Genomic DNA, 15,197 nt, shown 5'->3' on the forward strand with positions numbered 1-15,197 from the left:
CAAGTTCATATTTATATCAAAAACCAGCTTTTTACATTAGCATGTTGTAACGCCTGTCGTTAGAATTAGACCAAGGTGCAGCGGAGGATGTGTATTCATTATTAAGGAGTTTAATGAACATAAACACTCTATACAAAACATGAAAAGAAACAACAGCAAACAGTCCTGTCTGGTCCCAAAATGAACTCCACAGAAAACAATCCCCCACAAAACCCAAAGGAAAAACATGCTCCTTATGTGTGACTCCCAATCAACAACAACGAACTTCAGCTGTGCCTGATTGGGAGCCACACACGGCCCAAAACAAAGAAATACAAAAAACCTAGAAAAAGAACATAGAACGCCCACCCAATGTAACACCCTGGCCTAACCAAAATAAAGAACAAAAAACCCCTCTCTATGGCCAGGGCGTTACACATGTGATGTTCAGAACTAGCATACCCACCGCAAACTTCCGGTGAATTTACTAAATTACTCATGATAAACGTTCACAAAAAACATAACAATTATTTTAAGAATTATAGATACAGAACTCCTTTATGCAATCGCGGTGTCAGATTTTAAAATAGCTTTTTGGCGAAAGCACATTTTGCAATATTCTGAGTAGATAGCTCGGCCATCACAGGCTAGCTAATTTGACACCCACCAAGTTTGGTGCTCACTAAACTCAGATTTACTATAAGAAAAATTGGATTACCTTTGCTGTTCTTCGTCAGAATGCACTCCCAGGACTTCTACTTCAACAACAAATGTTGTTTTGGTTCCAAATAATCCATAGTTATATTCAAATTGCTCCGTTATGTTTGTGCGTTGAGGTCACTATCCGAAGGGTGACGCGCGAGCGCATTTCGTGACAAAAAATGTCAAAGTATTCCATTACCGTACAAAGTATTCCGTTACCGCAAATTATCCTGCTGTTCTTCGCCCAGAGACAGCAGACACCCCATTACACTTTCTGGCGCCTTCTGAGAGCCAATGGAAGCCTTAGAAAATGTCACGTTACAGCACAGATGCTGTATTTTTGATAGAGATGCTACAGAAGGACAACAAATTGTCAGACAGGGCACTTCCTGTATGGAACCTTCTCAGGTTTTGGCCTGCAATATAAGTTCTGTTATACTCACAGACACCATTCAAACAGTTTTAGAAACTTTAGTGTTTTCTATCCAAATCCACTAATTATATGCATATTCTAGGTTCTGGGCAGGAGTAGTAACCAGATTAAATTGGGTACGTTTTTTATCCGGCCGTGAAAATACTGCCCCCTATCCCAAACAGGTTAAGAACAAATTCTTATTTTCAATGGCGGCCTAGGAACAGTGGGTTAACTGCCTTGTTCAGGGGCAGAACGGCAGATTTATACCTTGTCAGCTCGGGGATTCCATCTTGCAACCTTTCAGTTACTAGTCCAATGCTCTAACCACTAGGCTACGCTGCAAAAAAACACTGTTTTTGCTTTGTAATGATTAATTATCGATTTTAGAATAAGGCTGTAACGTCAAGGGGTCTGAATAATTTCCGAATGCTCTGTACCTTCCATCCACCCACTGGTCTCACTCAGCAATAACCACAATAATAATCAAGATGATCAGAAATCATCATCACCCCTCTGAAAATAGGCCACAAGAGCCTTAACCACTCTCTCACCACTAGCTAGGCTTTACCCACTCTCTCACCACTAGCTAGGCCTTAACCACTCTCTCACCACTAGCTAGGCTTTAACCACTCTCTTGCCACTAGCTAGGCCTTAACCACTCTGTCACGATTAGCTAGGCCTTAACCACTCTCTCACCACTAGATAGGCCTTAACCACTCTCTTACCACTCGCAAGGCCTTAACCACTCTCTCACCACTAGCTAGGCCTTAACCACTCTCTCACCAATAGCTAAGCCTTAACCACTGTCTCACCACTAGTTAGGCCTTGACCCCTCTCTTACCACTAGATAGGCCTTAACCACTCTCTTACCACTAGATAGGCCTTAACCACTGTCTCACCATAGTTAGGCCTTAACCACTCTCTTCAGAAAATAGGAAAGCACAACACAGTTGATGTCCCAATTGTCCAGCAACAGAAACCACAGTTCACGTCATCCTTCACTGTCATGGATACATCAAATGCAGACTCAGAAGAAACACATTCATGGGAATAAGCTTCAACCCTCCCCAGCTTACTCAAATGCAGAACAAAATGAAATACACTGTGATAATTTATTTCCTCCGTTCATCATGTATGAACTAGCGCTGCGCTTGATTCCCAAACATATATCAGAGGTCATGGAGGGTTCAGTCAGCCAATAAGGAGAATCCTCAACTCCAGTGGTAGAAGTCATGTCTGTCAAGGCAGCTAAAAAGTCATTGAAAGTTATACAGCAAAGCCAATGTCTGCTACGACCAATGACAGGACACCCCTCCAACCCTTTTAGCCAATGACACAATAGTACTGTAGGGCCGAGAACGACATAGTACGTGTCTTACCCTGCCTTACCTTTCAGTCTTGGTAAATGTACACACACACACACACACACACTGTCAAACGGTGGGTGTAGCTGGTGCATGGAAGTCAGGCGCAGGAGAGCAGAGATGAGTGGACAAAGCACTTTACTGAGGCAATTATTTGAACAGAACGCAACCGCGTCACAAAAACAAATGCCCAAAGAACAAGTGAGGCAGCACAAAGTACAATAACCAAGTACAAAGTACCGGCTGCCACAAAGCACAGGTGTAAAACAAAACCCGGTGCAAACCAGCCGGAAGCGTGCCAACCTGACAATAAACAATTTCACACACAGACATGGGGGGAACAGAGGGTTATATACACGACAAGTAATGAGGGAATGTAAACCAGGTGTGTGGGAAAACAAGATAAAACAAATGGAAAATGAAAGGTGGATCGGCGATGGTTAGAAGACGGGTGACGTCGACCGCCGAACGCCGCCCGAACAAGGAGAGGAACCAACTTCGGCGGAAGTCGTGACACACACACACACACACACACACACACACACACACACACACACACACACACACACACACACACACACACACACACACACACACACACACACACATACACACACACACACACACACACATACACACACACATTCACCATTCCTCCAGCCATGCCCACTCGCCCCTCTCATATATCTTTGCCCATGTCCCCCATGTCACCCCTCCGCAGCAGAATGACAATGATTGTCTATATTTATTATTCCGCTGACCAACTGTTCCTCCAACCAATACTCTCACAGAGAGGCACAGTCCTGTCATATCAGAAAGTGAGCGAGAGAGAGTGAGAGAGAGAGCGAGAGAGAGAGAGAGCGAGAGAGAGAGAGAGAGAGAGAGAGAGAGAGAGAGAGAGAGAGCGAGAGAGAGAGAGAGAGAGAGAGAGAGAGAGAGAGAGAGAGAGAGAGAGAGAGGGGAACGGGAGAGAGAGGGGAACAGGAGAGAGACAGTCAGACACTGTCAGTCATAGATTGTTTGACCAAGAAAGAGGACAGGGAGATATAGACAGCAGAGAGGAGAGAGGAGTGCAGACCCAGCAGGTTATGAAGAGGACTAGTTGGATTACATCATCAGAGCAGACCTAGATTAGCTGAGCTAGCTGACCTGGTGGAATACAGCACCGAAGGCAACCATCTTCACTTGGGCCAACTTGGGCCAATATCTGGAGGACCAGATCAGTTTGGGAGTACAGTAGCTGGCTGGCTGAGGAGGCCATTTTAGCGACCGACTTCACTTCATCCAAACTTTCCAGGTAGAGTCAATATGGGGGACAGTGGTGGTGAACCGAACCTGCAGTCCTACATTATGGACGAGGAAACTCTGAAGAGAAAGCAGAAGGAGAAGCTAAAGAAGCTCCTTGCCACTGGAGGAAACCCTCGGCCCGCGCGCTCCCTCTTCTTCCTCACGCTGAAGAACCCTTTCCGCAAGGCTGCCATTAACATCGTGGAATGGAAGTATCCTTTAGTGGTCAGGGGCCAGGGGTCAGGGGTCAGGGGACAGGAGTGTGTGGGAAAATGGGACGGGTTGTCACTTGATAGCCATGCTCAGAGTCATGTAGAAATGATGTAGCCTGGTCCCAGATCTGTTTGTGCCGTCTTGTCAACACAGCACAAACAGACTAAATATGAAAGGTTTTAACCATGAAGCAGGGTCATGCTCTTAGGCATTCATGGTTTGAAAGCACTGCACTTCTATTGTTTCTTACATGGCCATATAGTGAAGCCTGTCTGTGGACTTGCAGGATAGCAAATGACTGTTGATGACACTGATAATGCACCTTTAGTTTGGTCTTGTATTGATGGCCAATTCAACACAGTAGTGTTTTCCACATGGTGGTCTGGATAATGACTGGGCTGTTAGAGAGAAAAGGATTTGTGTATTTGGTGGATCACAGAGAACTCTGATGTCTTTGAATGGGTCCTAGCAGCAGAGAGTTTGGGAACAACTGCCTCAGGGATCTGAGGAATGGCTGAGTGAGTGATGAGTCATCTCTTTATAAAGTTCAGTCTCTATATATAGCAGTAGTAGAATGATTATTACTCTGATACACTCAGACATTACAGTCCAACATACACATAGAAATCACTGAACACAGCACAGGAGGTTGGTGGCACCTTAATTGGGCAGGACGGGCCCATGGTAATGGCTGGAGCGGAATTAGTGGAATTGTACCAAATACATCAAACATGGTTTCCATGTGTGTGATGCCATGCCATTCGCTCAGTTCCAGCCATTATTATGAGCCGTCCTCCCCTCAGCAGCCTCCACTAGAACACAGCCTTTATATTTTATGGAGGTTGAGTCCAGTATGCAGCCATGCTGATCACTGGTTATATCTGTAGAGTGTTTTCAAGCTCACTTGAGCACCAGAGCGACAGGTTGATAGCCCTGCTGTACCAAGAGTTATGGGCTCAAACTATGGGTTTTATAACAACATGATGTAGCATCAAGATAGAGTGGAGTCAACCCACAGTGGGTAGTGACTGGGAGACAACACAATTCTTTCAGAATTTTCTTGTAAATGCATAATATCTTGAGGGCAATTCCACCACTGCTCTGAATCCCAATTCAACCCTGTTCATAATGAATCCCATGTGCAAGGCTGCAGTTCTGTTTTGGTTATGAGTAATTCCACTGGCTGCAGTAATGGTCCACTGAGATGTGTTATAATCCAGTGAAGCCGCTGATGGACGTTTTTGGACATGTAAAATATGAGCTTGTTAAAGCGGCGGCGTAATGATATTCCTGGGGTTGTACGGACACCTGTCCTCCCTCGTCACAGCCTAAAAACAGGCACGGTCAGCTGTGAGAACGCTGCCTCAGATGCAGACTGGTGGCGGGACTGGGTACTGCAGTCTGAGAGGGCACAGCATGATTTTGATTTATTTGATTTATTTAACCTTTATTTAACTAGATAAGTCAGTTAAGAAGAAATTCTTATTTACAATGACGGCCTACCAAAAGGCAAAAGGCCTCCTGCGGGGACAGGGGCCTGGGATTTTAAAAAATCAATAAATACAATATAAATATAGGACAAAACACACATCACAACAAGAGAGACAACACAACACTACATAAAGAGAGACTTAAGACAACAGCGTAGCAAAGCAGCAACACATGACAACACAGCATGGTAGCAACACAACATAACAACAACATGGTAGCAACACAAAGTTGTAGCAGCACAAAACACGGTACAAACATTATTGGGCACAGATAACAACACAAAGGGCAAGAAGGTAGAGACAACAATACATCACACAAGGCAGCCACAACTGTCAGTATGAGTGTCCATGATTGAGTCTTTGAATGAAGAGATTGAGATAAAACTGTCCAGTTTGAGTGATTGTTGCAGCTCGTTCCAATCGCTAGTTGCAGCGCACTGAAAAGAGGAGCGACCCAGGGATGTGTGTGCTTTTGAGACCTTTAACAGAATGTGACTGGCAGAACGGGTGTTGTATGTGGAGGATGAGGGCTGCAGTAGATATCTCAGACAGGGGGGAGTGAGGCCTAAGAGGGTTTTATAAATAAGCATCAACTAGTAGGTCTTGCGACTGGTATTCAGAGATGACCAGTTTACAGAGGAGTATAGAGTGCTGTGATGTGTCCTATAAGGAGCATTGGTGGAAAATCTGATGGCCGAATGGTAAAGAACATCTAGCCGCTCGAGAGCACCCTTACCTGTCGATCTATATATTACGTCTCCATAATCTAGCATGGGTAGGATGGTCATCTGAATCAGGGTTAGTTTGGCAGCTGGGGTGAAAGAGGAGCGATTACGATAGAGGAAACCAAGTCTAGATTTAACTTTAGCCTACAGCTTTGATATGTGCTGAGAGAAGGGCAGTGTACCATCTAGTCATACTCCCAAGTACTTGTATGAGGTGACTACCTCAAGCTCTAAACCCTCAGATGTAGTAATAACACCTGTGGGAAGAGGGGCATTCTTCTTACCAAACCACATGACCTTTGTTTTGGAGGTGTTCAGAACATGGTTAAGGGTAGAGAAAGCTTTTTGGACACCAAGAAAGCTTTGTTGTAGAGCATTGAACACAAAATCCGGGGAGTGGGCAGCTGAGTATAAGACTGTATCATCTGCATATAAATGGATGATAGAGCTTCCTACTGCCTGAGTTATGTTGTTGATGTAAATTGAGAAGAGTGTGAGGCCTAGGATCGAGCCTTGGTGTACTCCCTTGGTGACAGGCAATGGCTGAGACAGCAGATTTTCTGACTTTATACACTGCACTCTTTGAGAGAGGTAGTTAGCAAGCCAGGCCAAAGACCCCTCAGAGACACCAATACTCCTTAGCCGGCCCACAAGAATGGAATGGTGATATAATGTAGTTGTGGTATATCATCCATGATAGTACCCTGATTATGGCTTTGTATTTATTACACATCCAGGAGTGTAATATTACACAAGATTAACTGTTTGAATCTGCTGCACTGAAGGGAGCCAGATTTTTGAACTCACCACCATCTTCACCCGGTACAGCCAGAAGAGAACTGGCCACCCCTCAGAGCCTGGTTCCTCTCTAGGTTTCTTCCTAGGTTCCTGCCTTTCTAGGGAGTTTTTCCTAGCCACCGTGCTTCTACATTTGCATTGCTTGCTGTTTGGGGTTTTAGGCTGGGTTTCTGTACAGCACTTTGTGACATCTGCTGATGTAAAAATGGCTTTATAAATACATTTGATTGATTGATCTTTAACACAGGTTGCAATGTAAATAGGTCAGATTTAACTGACCCATTGTGTTGGCCTCAAACGTCTTCCAGTGTTTTAGATATGGGGACATCCCTATTGAGGGGTCGGGTGGCACTGACATGCACGTACAGCAGACTCACTTTATTGATGACTCACATTTTTATGATTCAGATTGCCAAGATTGCCATGGTTACGCTGTTAATAGTTATCCAGTAACCTAGTGTTTCCCAACTCCTCCAATACCCCCGAACAGCACACGTTGCTGTTGTAGCCCTGGACAAACAACTGACACAAAACTAGCTAGAGCATGAGTTCACTGTAACATGAGGCCTACGGTAGCCTGTTAAACCATACTGTACACCTTAAGGCTATTTAGATCAGTCATCTGATAGTTGGGTAAGATCTCATCGAGATGCATGTCTGCTACCTGAAGGCCTCGAACAGTGGAAGAGCTATCCATATCCATCCATACTGCTTGGTTAGGTAATATCAGTGTGTTCCTGTGTGTTTGAAAAGAAATGAGCATACCCCACACACTGTTTAGATACTCTGTGAGCATCTCACTGTCTTTTGAAATGATATTAATAGTATACATCTTGCATCCAGGGGTGTAAAGTACTTAAGTAAAAATACTTTAAAGTGCTACTTAAGTCGTTTTTGGGGGTATCTGTACTTTACTTCACTATTTATTTTTTTGACAACTTCTACTTTTACTCCACTACATTGCTAAAGAAAATAATGTACTTTCTACTCCATACATCTTCCCTGACACCCAAAAGTACTCATTAACATGTTGAATGCTTAGCAGGACAGGAAAATGGTCTAATTCACACACTTAAAAAGAAAATCCCTGGTCATCCCTACTGCACCTGATCTGGCGGACTCACTAAACACAAATGCTTGGTTTGTAAATGATGTGTTGGAGTGTGCCCCTGGCTATCCGTACATTTAAAAAACAAGAAAACCCTGCCGTCTGATTTGCTTGATATAAGGAATTTTAAATCATTTTAGCAATTACATTTACTTTTGATACTTAAGTATATTTAAAAGCAAATACTTTTTGACTTTTACTCAAGTAGTATTTTACTGGGTGACTTTCACTTTTACTTGAGTAACGTTCTATTAAGGTATCTTTACTTTTACTCAAGTATGAAAATTAGGTACTTTTTCCGCTAGTACTTTCATCTCTGTAATCCACTGGATGTGTGTACACAGTGTAAGTTGAACCTTTCCTGAGTGTTCGCCTTCAGACCGTTCGAGATCATTATCCTGCTGACCATCTTTGCCAACTGTGTGGCCCTGGCTGTGTTTCTTCCCATGCCTGAGGAGGACAGCAACAACACCAACAGTAACCTGGTGAGTATGGACCCGTATGGATCCAGTACCCATCTCACATCTCATATGATGCAGAGCATCTTATTCTACTAGTTGTGGTTAGATGAATTGAGGTTGGGAACCAGGGTTTTCACAGGAAGCCTCCCTGTCTGACATGAATACACAGGACATGTATGTCTGAATGTGTAGTGAGCACCGCATTCATACCTCGATCATGGAGGTGAATGAGCTGGTTATTTCGTGGCCCTGCTGCAAATTGGTCACCGTTCTGTTGTAGGAGCACAGTTCATAAATCAAGCAGACTGGGATCTGGAGCCTAGTGTGGCCATCTTGGCTACACTTCTCATGACTTATAACGGGCACGAAGGCCTGGATGTTTGGTGTAGTCCAGTTTCAGTGCAATTTGATCTAGCAGCAAGGGCATGAAATGTTGTGGGCCCGATGCCAGACTGGAACTAACTGCTGTCCAACTATGATGGTTCTGCTCATTTTGAGTTTTGTCTGAAAAAGATAATGAAATCAACCACAAAATGCCCATTTAAGAAATGGGTAGACCGAGATGTCTATTTTTGAGTGACCCAATCAGGAGATAAAGATAGAGGTTGTCAAAACAGACGTGAAGAAGCCCTGCACCCATCATCTCTGTATGTCATCATCAGTGGACATGAGTGTAGACTGCTGTACAGTATGAGTGTATTTGTGTGTCAGAGAAACCTGATGATGCATCAATATACTGTACATGTCCATGTCCTCTGGGATCATAGTGACCTGTTGCTTAGTGTATGAATCTAGCCGTGTTGAAGCAGGGTGAGGACAGGAATGAACAGGGATACTTTTCGGCCCACTACACCCTATTACTGAGAATCCTGTAGTGAGGGGGTATGCAGTTTTCTTAATCAGCCACATGAGAAGCGGCTGCCATATGCTTTGGCTGGGGTGGAACCACTGGCCTGATACCTGCAGTATCTCAGTCATCCATCACTTAAAGTTACAGAGACACAGATCCAGGCTCAGTTTCATCTGCCTGTAGGTGGAAGGGATGGGGTGTTCTGTAACTGTAATGACCTGTGCTATTTGGGGTCTGGCTTTTTGAATGATCTAAGATACAGTTCACCTTTCACCATGGCTGAATGTGCACTTTTCAAATCTTGTGTGTACTGAAAAGAAAAATATGTTTTTTTAATGTAACATCAGTGCAAGATTTACAAGTGCTGTTATAGTGTTGTTATACTGTGGTGTACTAGTTGGAATACTGTTATAGATAATTATAGTGGTCTCAGTTATTATAGGCTGTGAAATGCTGGGTCAGATTGTACTAGAGCTAAGTTGTCTACCCATCAAAGGCCATCTCCAAGAGGATATTTTTGCATCCCTAATAAAGGCTGGTCATTTTTTTTAGCTCACAGACATCCACTAGAGAGTAGGCATCAGAACAGTATTATGAAGGACATACAGACTGATGCAGTGTTACGTCTTCTCTTTTGATAAGCTACAGCTGTACAGTAGCAGGGCAACTTTCCTTTTCTTCTTCTTTTTATAAGGACTGGGGCTGTCCCACTCCTCTCGTATGTTTATGTTTTCTTTCTTGGATAGGCTAGATAGAGAGGAAAGAGAGTTTCATAGAGTTGCTAAAATAGCAGTGAGCCAGATTCAAACTTTACATGTTTGCAGTTGCAGCTTAGGCTACAGTAGAGTAAAAATGTATAGCTGTGAGCTTGATGCAACCGATTCCAAAATTTACTCTTGGCTTAAAAAACATAATTTGTTCCTTCTAGTCATGATGTCTGTTCTACGGATTTTAACCTGGGCCACATCGTGATGTCAGAGACAGAGGGACTCTGTTCACACCAGAGCAGTGGCCATCAGGTTACAAAAGCTTTTTTACCTGTAAAGCACAGACCCATAGAGAGATTGGCCCTGTCCCTGCTGCATAATGTCCTTGACCCAGCTGACTGAGAGGGACAGGTGCTCCCTCTCCCCTCTCCCCCTCCTGGTCCTCTCCCCCTGATCCCCTCCCCTCAGCTGGGTGTGTAAAGGCTTTATATATAGACCGCCCCTCTTCAGTCCACCTACCACACCACACGGACTCAGTGGGCCACCAGAGGAATGTGTGACGCCACTGTTGAGCCGCATCTTGTAATCAATATGTGTGTGTGTGTGTGTGTGTGTGTGTGTGTGTGTGTGTGTGTGTGTGTGTGTGTGTGTGTGTGTGTGTGTGTGTGTGAAACCCAAAGACACATTCTATAAATTCCCCTATAAGAATGTTCATGACTTGACAGAATCTAACCCCAGTGTAATTTAGGTTCACTGTGCTACATACAGTACAACACTTTGAAACGTTATTAAAAACATTGTTTTTACGCTGTGAAACTGCTTACACATGCCCTTACCCTGGTGGGCTGAATAGTCAGACCCTATTAAGAAATCATACCTCAAATAGAACACGTTACCCATGACCACTTGTTGGTGTATCTGTCATCACAGACGTATGCCTATTTGTTTTTTTAGTTATCGCTTGCCAATGCTCAAGATCACGTTTCAAGTTCAAGTTTAAGTTCATTTGCCAAATTATGATACAGGCACAAAAGTATACACACATTAGATGTCTTGTAAGTCAAGAGCCCCTACATAACAGACCGTACAAATACAAATAAGTAGCCTGATTAATTGATATACTGCTTTGTAGATAAAAAAAATGAAGCCAGATCATTTTTTATGCTAATACCATTATCTCTAAATAATAAGTCCCATTGAGATAAGGAAGCTCTGTCTGTGGGGAGACCTGGGTGCTGTCTGAGTACTATGTGAGGGATGTGAAGGGTTAATCAAATCAGACAGGGCGGTGAGTGAGTTGGTGCCGTTTTAGGGACCTGAGCTCTGAAGTGTTCAGTTGTTAGTCAGTGGGGACATTCCCAGTATGCCTGGCCTGTAATGGGAGAGGAGAGACAGAAATACACACAACACCAGGGAGCTTTACTGGGGGATTTGTACCAAGCAGGATCAATGACTTAGTCAGATGAATTCTTGTAAATACTAGAAAACGACTCAATATTCCCTGTGTAGTGTAAAAAGAATATACTAGAATTGGTTGTTGTGTCATTGACTCCTAAACCCTGACAAACTAGCCATCAGTTATAACGTGTTTGGAGCATTTGCTACCAAGCAGAATCAATGAATTGTACTCCATTACACATGGAATTATGGGAACTGTAGTTAGTACATTATGATACCCTAACAAGCCGTCATGGATGTTTTACAGGAAAGTCTGGAGTACATCTTCCTCATCGTCTTCTCCATAGAGTGCTTTCTAAAGATAGTAGCCTATGGATTTCTATTTCACGAGAATGCATATCTACGGAACTGTTGGAACATACTGGACTTTGTCTGTGTGTCTGTGGGGTAAGTAGGGACAACGGATATGGAGATGGAAATGTACTGCCATGCTAGAACTTTTCTTTCTGTGAACCCATGTGATGTTTATCTCCCATTTCGTGCTCCTCTATCTTTGAACTTCTTCCCTCTCCCTCTCCCTCTGCAACTCCTCTCCCCTCTCTTCTCCCCCTCTCCCTATCCTCTCCCCCTTCTCTCCCTCTCCAGGCTGTTCGCAGTCATCGGTGACTCCATCACCTATATCAGTGGTGTGGAGGCTCAACCAGGGGAGAAGGGAGGAGGCTTCGATATGAAGGCCCTCAGGGCGTTCAGGGTGCTCCGGCCCCTCAGGCTGGTCTCTGGAGTCCCCAGTAAGGATCACTGTAAAATAGAGACCTTGTAGCAGTCATAAGGGCAGGAAATCAGCAGAAGGCAAGGCAGGTTAATGTATAGATTTATTTACAAGTCTTGTTGATCCATATAATACAACATATTCAAACAAAAAGTCATCGTAGTTTTACAATATAGATACAATGGCAACAGTCAAAATAAATAGCCTCTGAATCAGGCTTAACCTGTCCTGAATGGACACAGGTATATAGGGCAAGACAGCCTCCCCTTGAGAAACCAAAATTAATCTGCCTTTAAGGACCTCAAACACAAGGCCTACTGTATGCACTGGGCCCAACCAAGTGGGCAATTACTAAGAAACTGGTTCATTTAGGGCAATTTCCATATCAGTCATTACATTAGAAAATGAGTCAAAATTATACTTAATTATGATATATCATCACAGTTCCTAAACTGAACACTTTAATCTCAACTCACAGTAGGCATAGGATACACGCCTTGGCGTGACAGAGAAACCAGACACACACGGAGCGATCCAAACAAAAGACATCGGAGAAATTGACAAAAAAACTTACATGAAACTAAATAAACCCCCCCAAAAAATCACTATTGTAGCATAGCCTAGTTTGTAAACTCTGCAAACAATATGTCTAAACTCTGAGTATTAGAATGGTAAATTAACGCAATAGCCCTAGCCTAATACATTTAATGAATTAACAGAAATGGTTGATATAATCAAACACTAACGTTCTAAATTACTGGGAAATTACGAGGATTAACGGTCAATTATATTTTTTGCGGGGAATTCGAGCGCATTCAAAACAATGATCGCCCTGTTGTCGCGGGAAGCAGAGAGCACGTTGCCCAGTTACAGGAAGCAGAGAGCACATTGCCCAGTTACAGGAAGCAGAGAGCACGTTGCCCAGTTACAGGAAGCAGAGAGCACGTTGCCCAGTTACAGGAAGCAGAGAGCACGTTGCCCAGTTACAGGAAGCAGAGAGCACGTTGCCCAGTTACAGGAAGCAGAGAGCACGTTGCCCAGTTACAGGAAGCAGAGAGCATGTTGGTGGTGAGAGGAGCCTAGCGCTCACCACAACCTCATTCTGAAAACCCTTTCATTCAGCAACAATGCTAGTGTCAAACACAACTTGATTTGGATAATTCCAGTGAGTTTGCAGTCTGATTAAGTTAACTAAACATTGGTCGACTACTAGGCCTTTGACGTTTAAAATGTGTGGTCACCCTCCAGGCCTGCAGGTGGTGATGAATTCCATCCTGAAGTCCATGTTACCTCTGTTCCACATCTCCCTGCTGGTATTCTTCATGGTCACTATCTATGCCATCGTGGGACTGGAGCTCTTCAAGTGCAAGATGCACAAAACCTGCTACTACACAGGCACAAGTAAGGAACAGAACACACATTTATGCATATACAAGCACACACACACTCACCCTGCCGATATCTTTTCCCCAATTGGCCTTCAGATATCATAGCCACAGTGGAGAATGAGAAGCCATCTCCTTGTGCCCAAGCCGGTAACGGACGGCGCTGTACCATCAACGGGACAGACTGTAGGGCAGGTTGGGCCGGACCCAACAACGGCATCACACACTTTGACAATCTGGGCTTCGCTATGCTCACTGTCTACCAGTGCATCACTACCCAGGGCTGGACCGACGTGCTATACTGGGTACTGTATTACATCACCTCCTATAGCCATACACTGTATATTACTACTGTATAACATCACCCCCTATAGCCATACACTGTATATTACTACTGTATTACATCATCATACCCATACACTGTATATTACTACTGTATAACATCACCCCCTATAGCCATACACTGTATATTACTACTGTATTACATCATCATACCCATACACTGTATATTACTACTGTATTACATCATCATACCCATACACTGTATATTACTACTGTATAACATCACCCCCTATAGCCATACACTGTATATTACTACTGTATTACATCATCATACCCATACACTGTATATTACTACTGTATAACATCACCCCCTATAGCCATACACTGTATATTACTACTGTATTACATCATCATACCCATACACTGTATATTACTACTGTATTACATCATCATACCCATACACTGTATATTACTACTGTATAACATCACCCCCTATAGCCATACACTGTATATTACTACTGTATAACATCATCCCCTATAACCATATACTGTATATTACTACTGTATTACACCACCCCCTATACCCATACACTGTATATTACTACTGTATTACATCACCCCCTATACCCATACACTGTATATTACTACTGTATTACATCACCCCCTATACCCATATACTGTATATTACTACTGTATTACATCATCCCCTATAGCCATACACTGTATATTACTACTGTATTACATCATCATACCCATACACTGTATATTACTACTGTATAACATCACCCCCTATAGCCATACACTGTATATTACTACTGTATTACACCACCCCCTATACCCATACACTGTATATTACTACTGTATTACATCACCCCCTATAGCCATACACTGTATATTACTACTGTATTACACCACCCCCTATACCCATATACTGTATATTACTACTGTATTACATCATCCCCTATAGCCATATACTGTATATTACTACTGTATTACATCACCCCCTATAGCCATATACTGTATATTACTACTGTATTACATCACCCCCTATAGCCATATACTGTATATTACTACTGTATTACATCACCCCCTATGGCCATATACTGTATATTACTACTGTATTACATCACCCCCTATGGCCATATACTGTATATTACTACTGTATTACATCACCCCCTATAGCCATATACTGTATATTACTACTGTATTACATCACCTCCTATAGCATATACTGTATTTTACTACTGTATTATAATCACCTCCT

General features: G+C 43.2%; 1 protein-coding gene across 1 annotated transcript in view; it reads left to right on the forward strand.

Annotated features, from left to right (window-relative positions):
- The first annotated feature begins 3,456 nt into the window (after nt 1-3,456).
- Nucleotides 3,457-15,197, forward strand: part of LOC115150281 (dihydropyridine-sensitive L-type skeletal muscle calcium channel subunit alpha-1) — a 61,302-nt gene continuing 49,561 nt past the window's right edge. Inside the window, exons 1-6 of the mRNA XM_029693396.1 lie at nt 3,457-3,959; nt 8,461-8,566; nt 11,805-11,944; nt 12,143-12,285; nt 13,515-13,667; nt 13,751-13,956. Of these exons, the coding sequence (XP_029549256.1) occupies nt 3,769-3,959; nt 8,461-8,566; nt 11,805-11,944; nt 12,143-12,285; nt 13,515-13,667; nt 13,751-13,956 (939 nt within the window). The 5' untranslated portion in view covers nt 3,457-3,768. The remainder of the gene's footprint in view (nt 3,960-8,460; nt 8,567-11,804; nt 11,945-12,142; nt 12,286-13,514; nt 13,668-13,750; nt 13,957-15,197) is intronic.

This window comes from Salmo trutta, chromosome 16 (genome assembly GCF_901001165.1).
Source record: "Salmo trutta chromosome 16, fSalTru1.1, whole genome shotgun sequence".
NCBI classification, from domain to species: Eukaryota; Metazoa; Chordata; class Actinopteri; order Salmoniformes; family Salmonidae; genus Salmo; species Salmo trutta.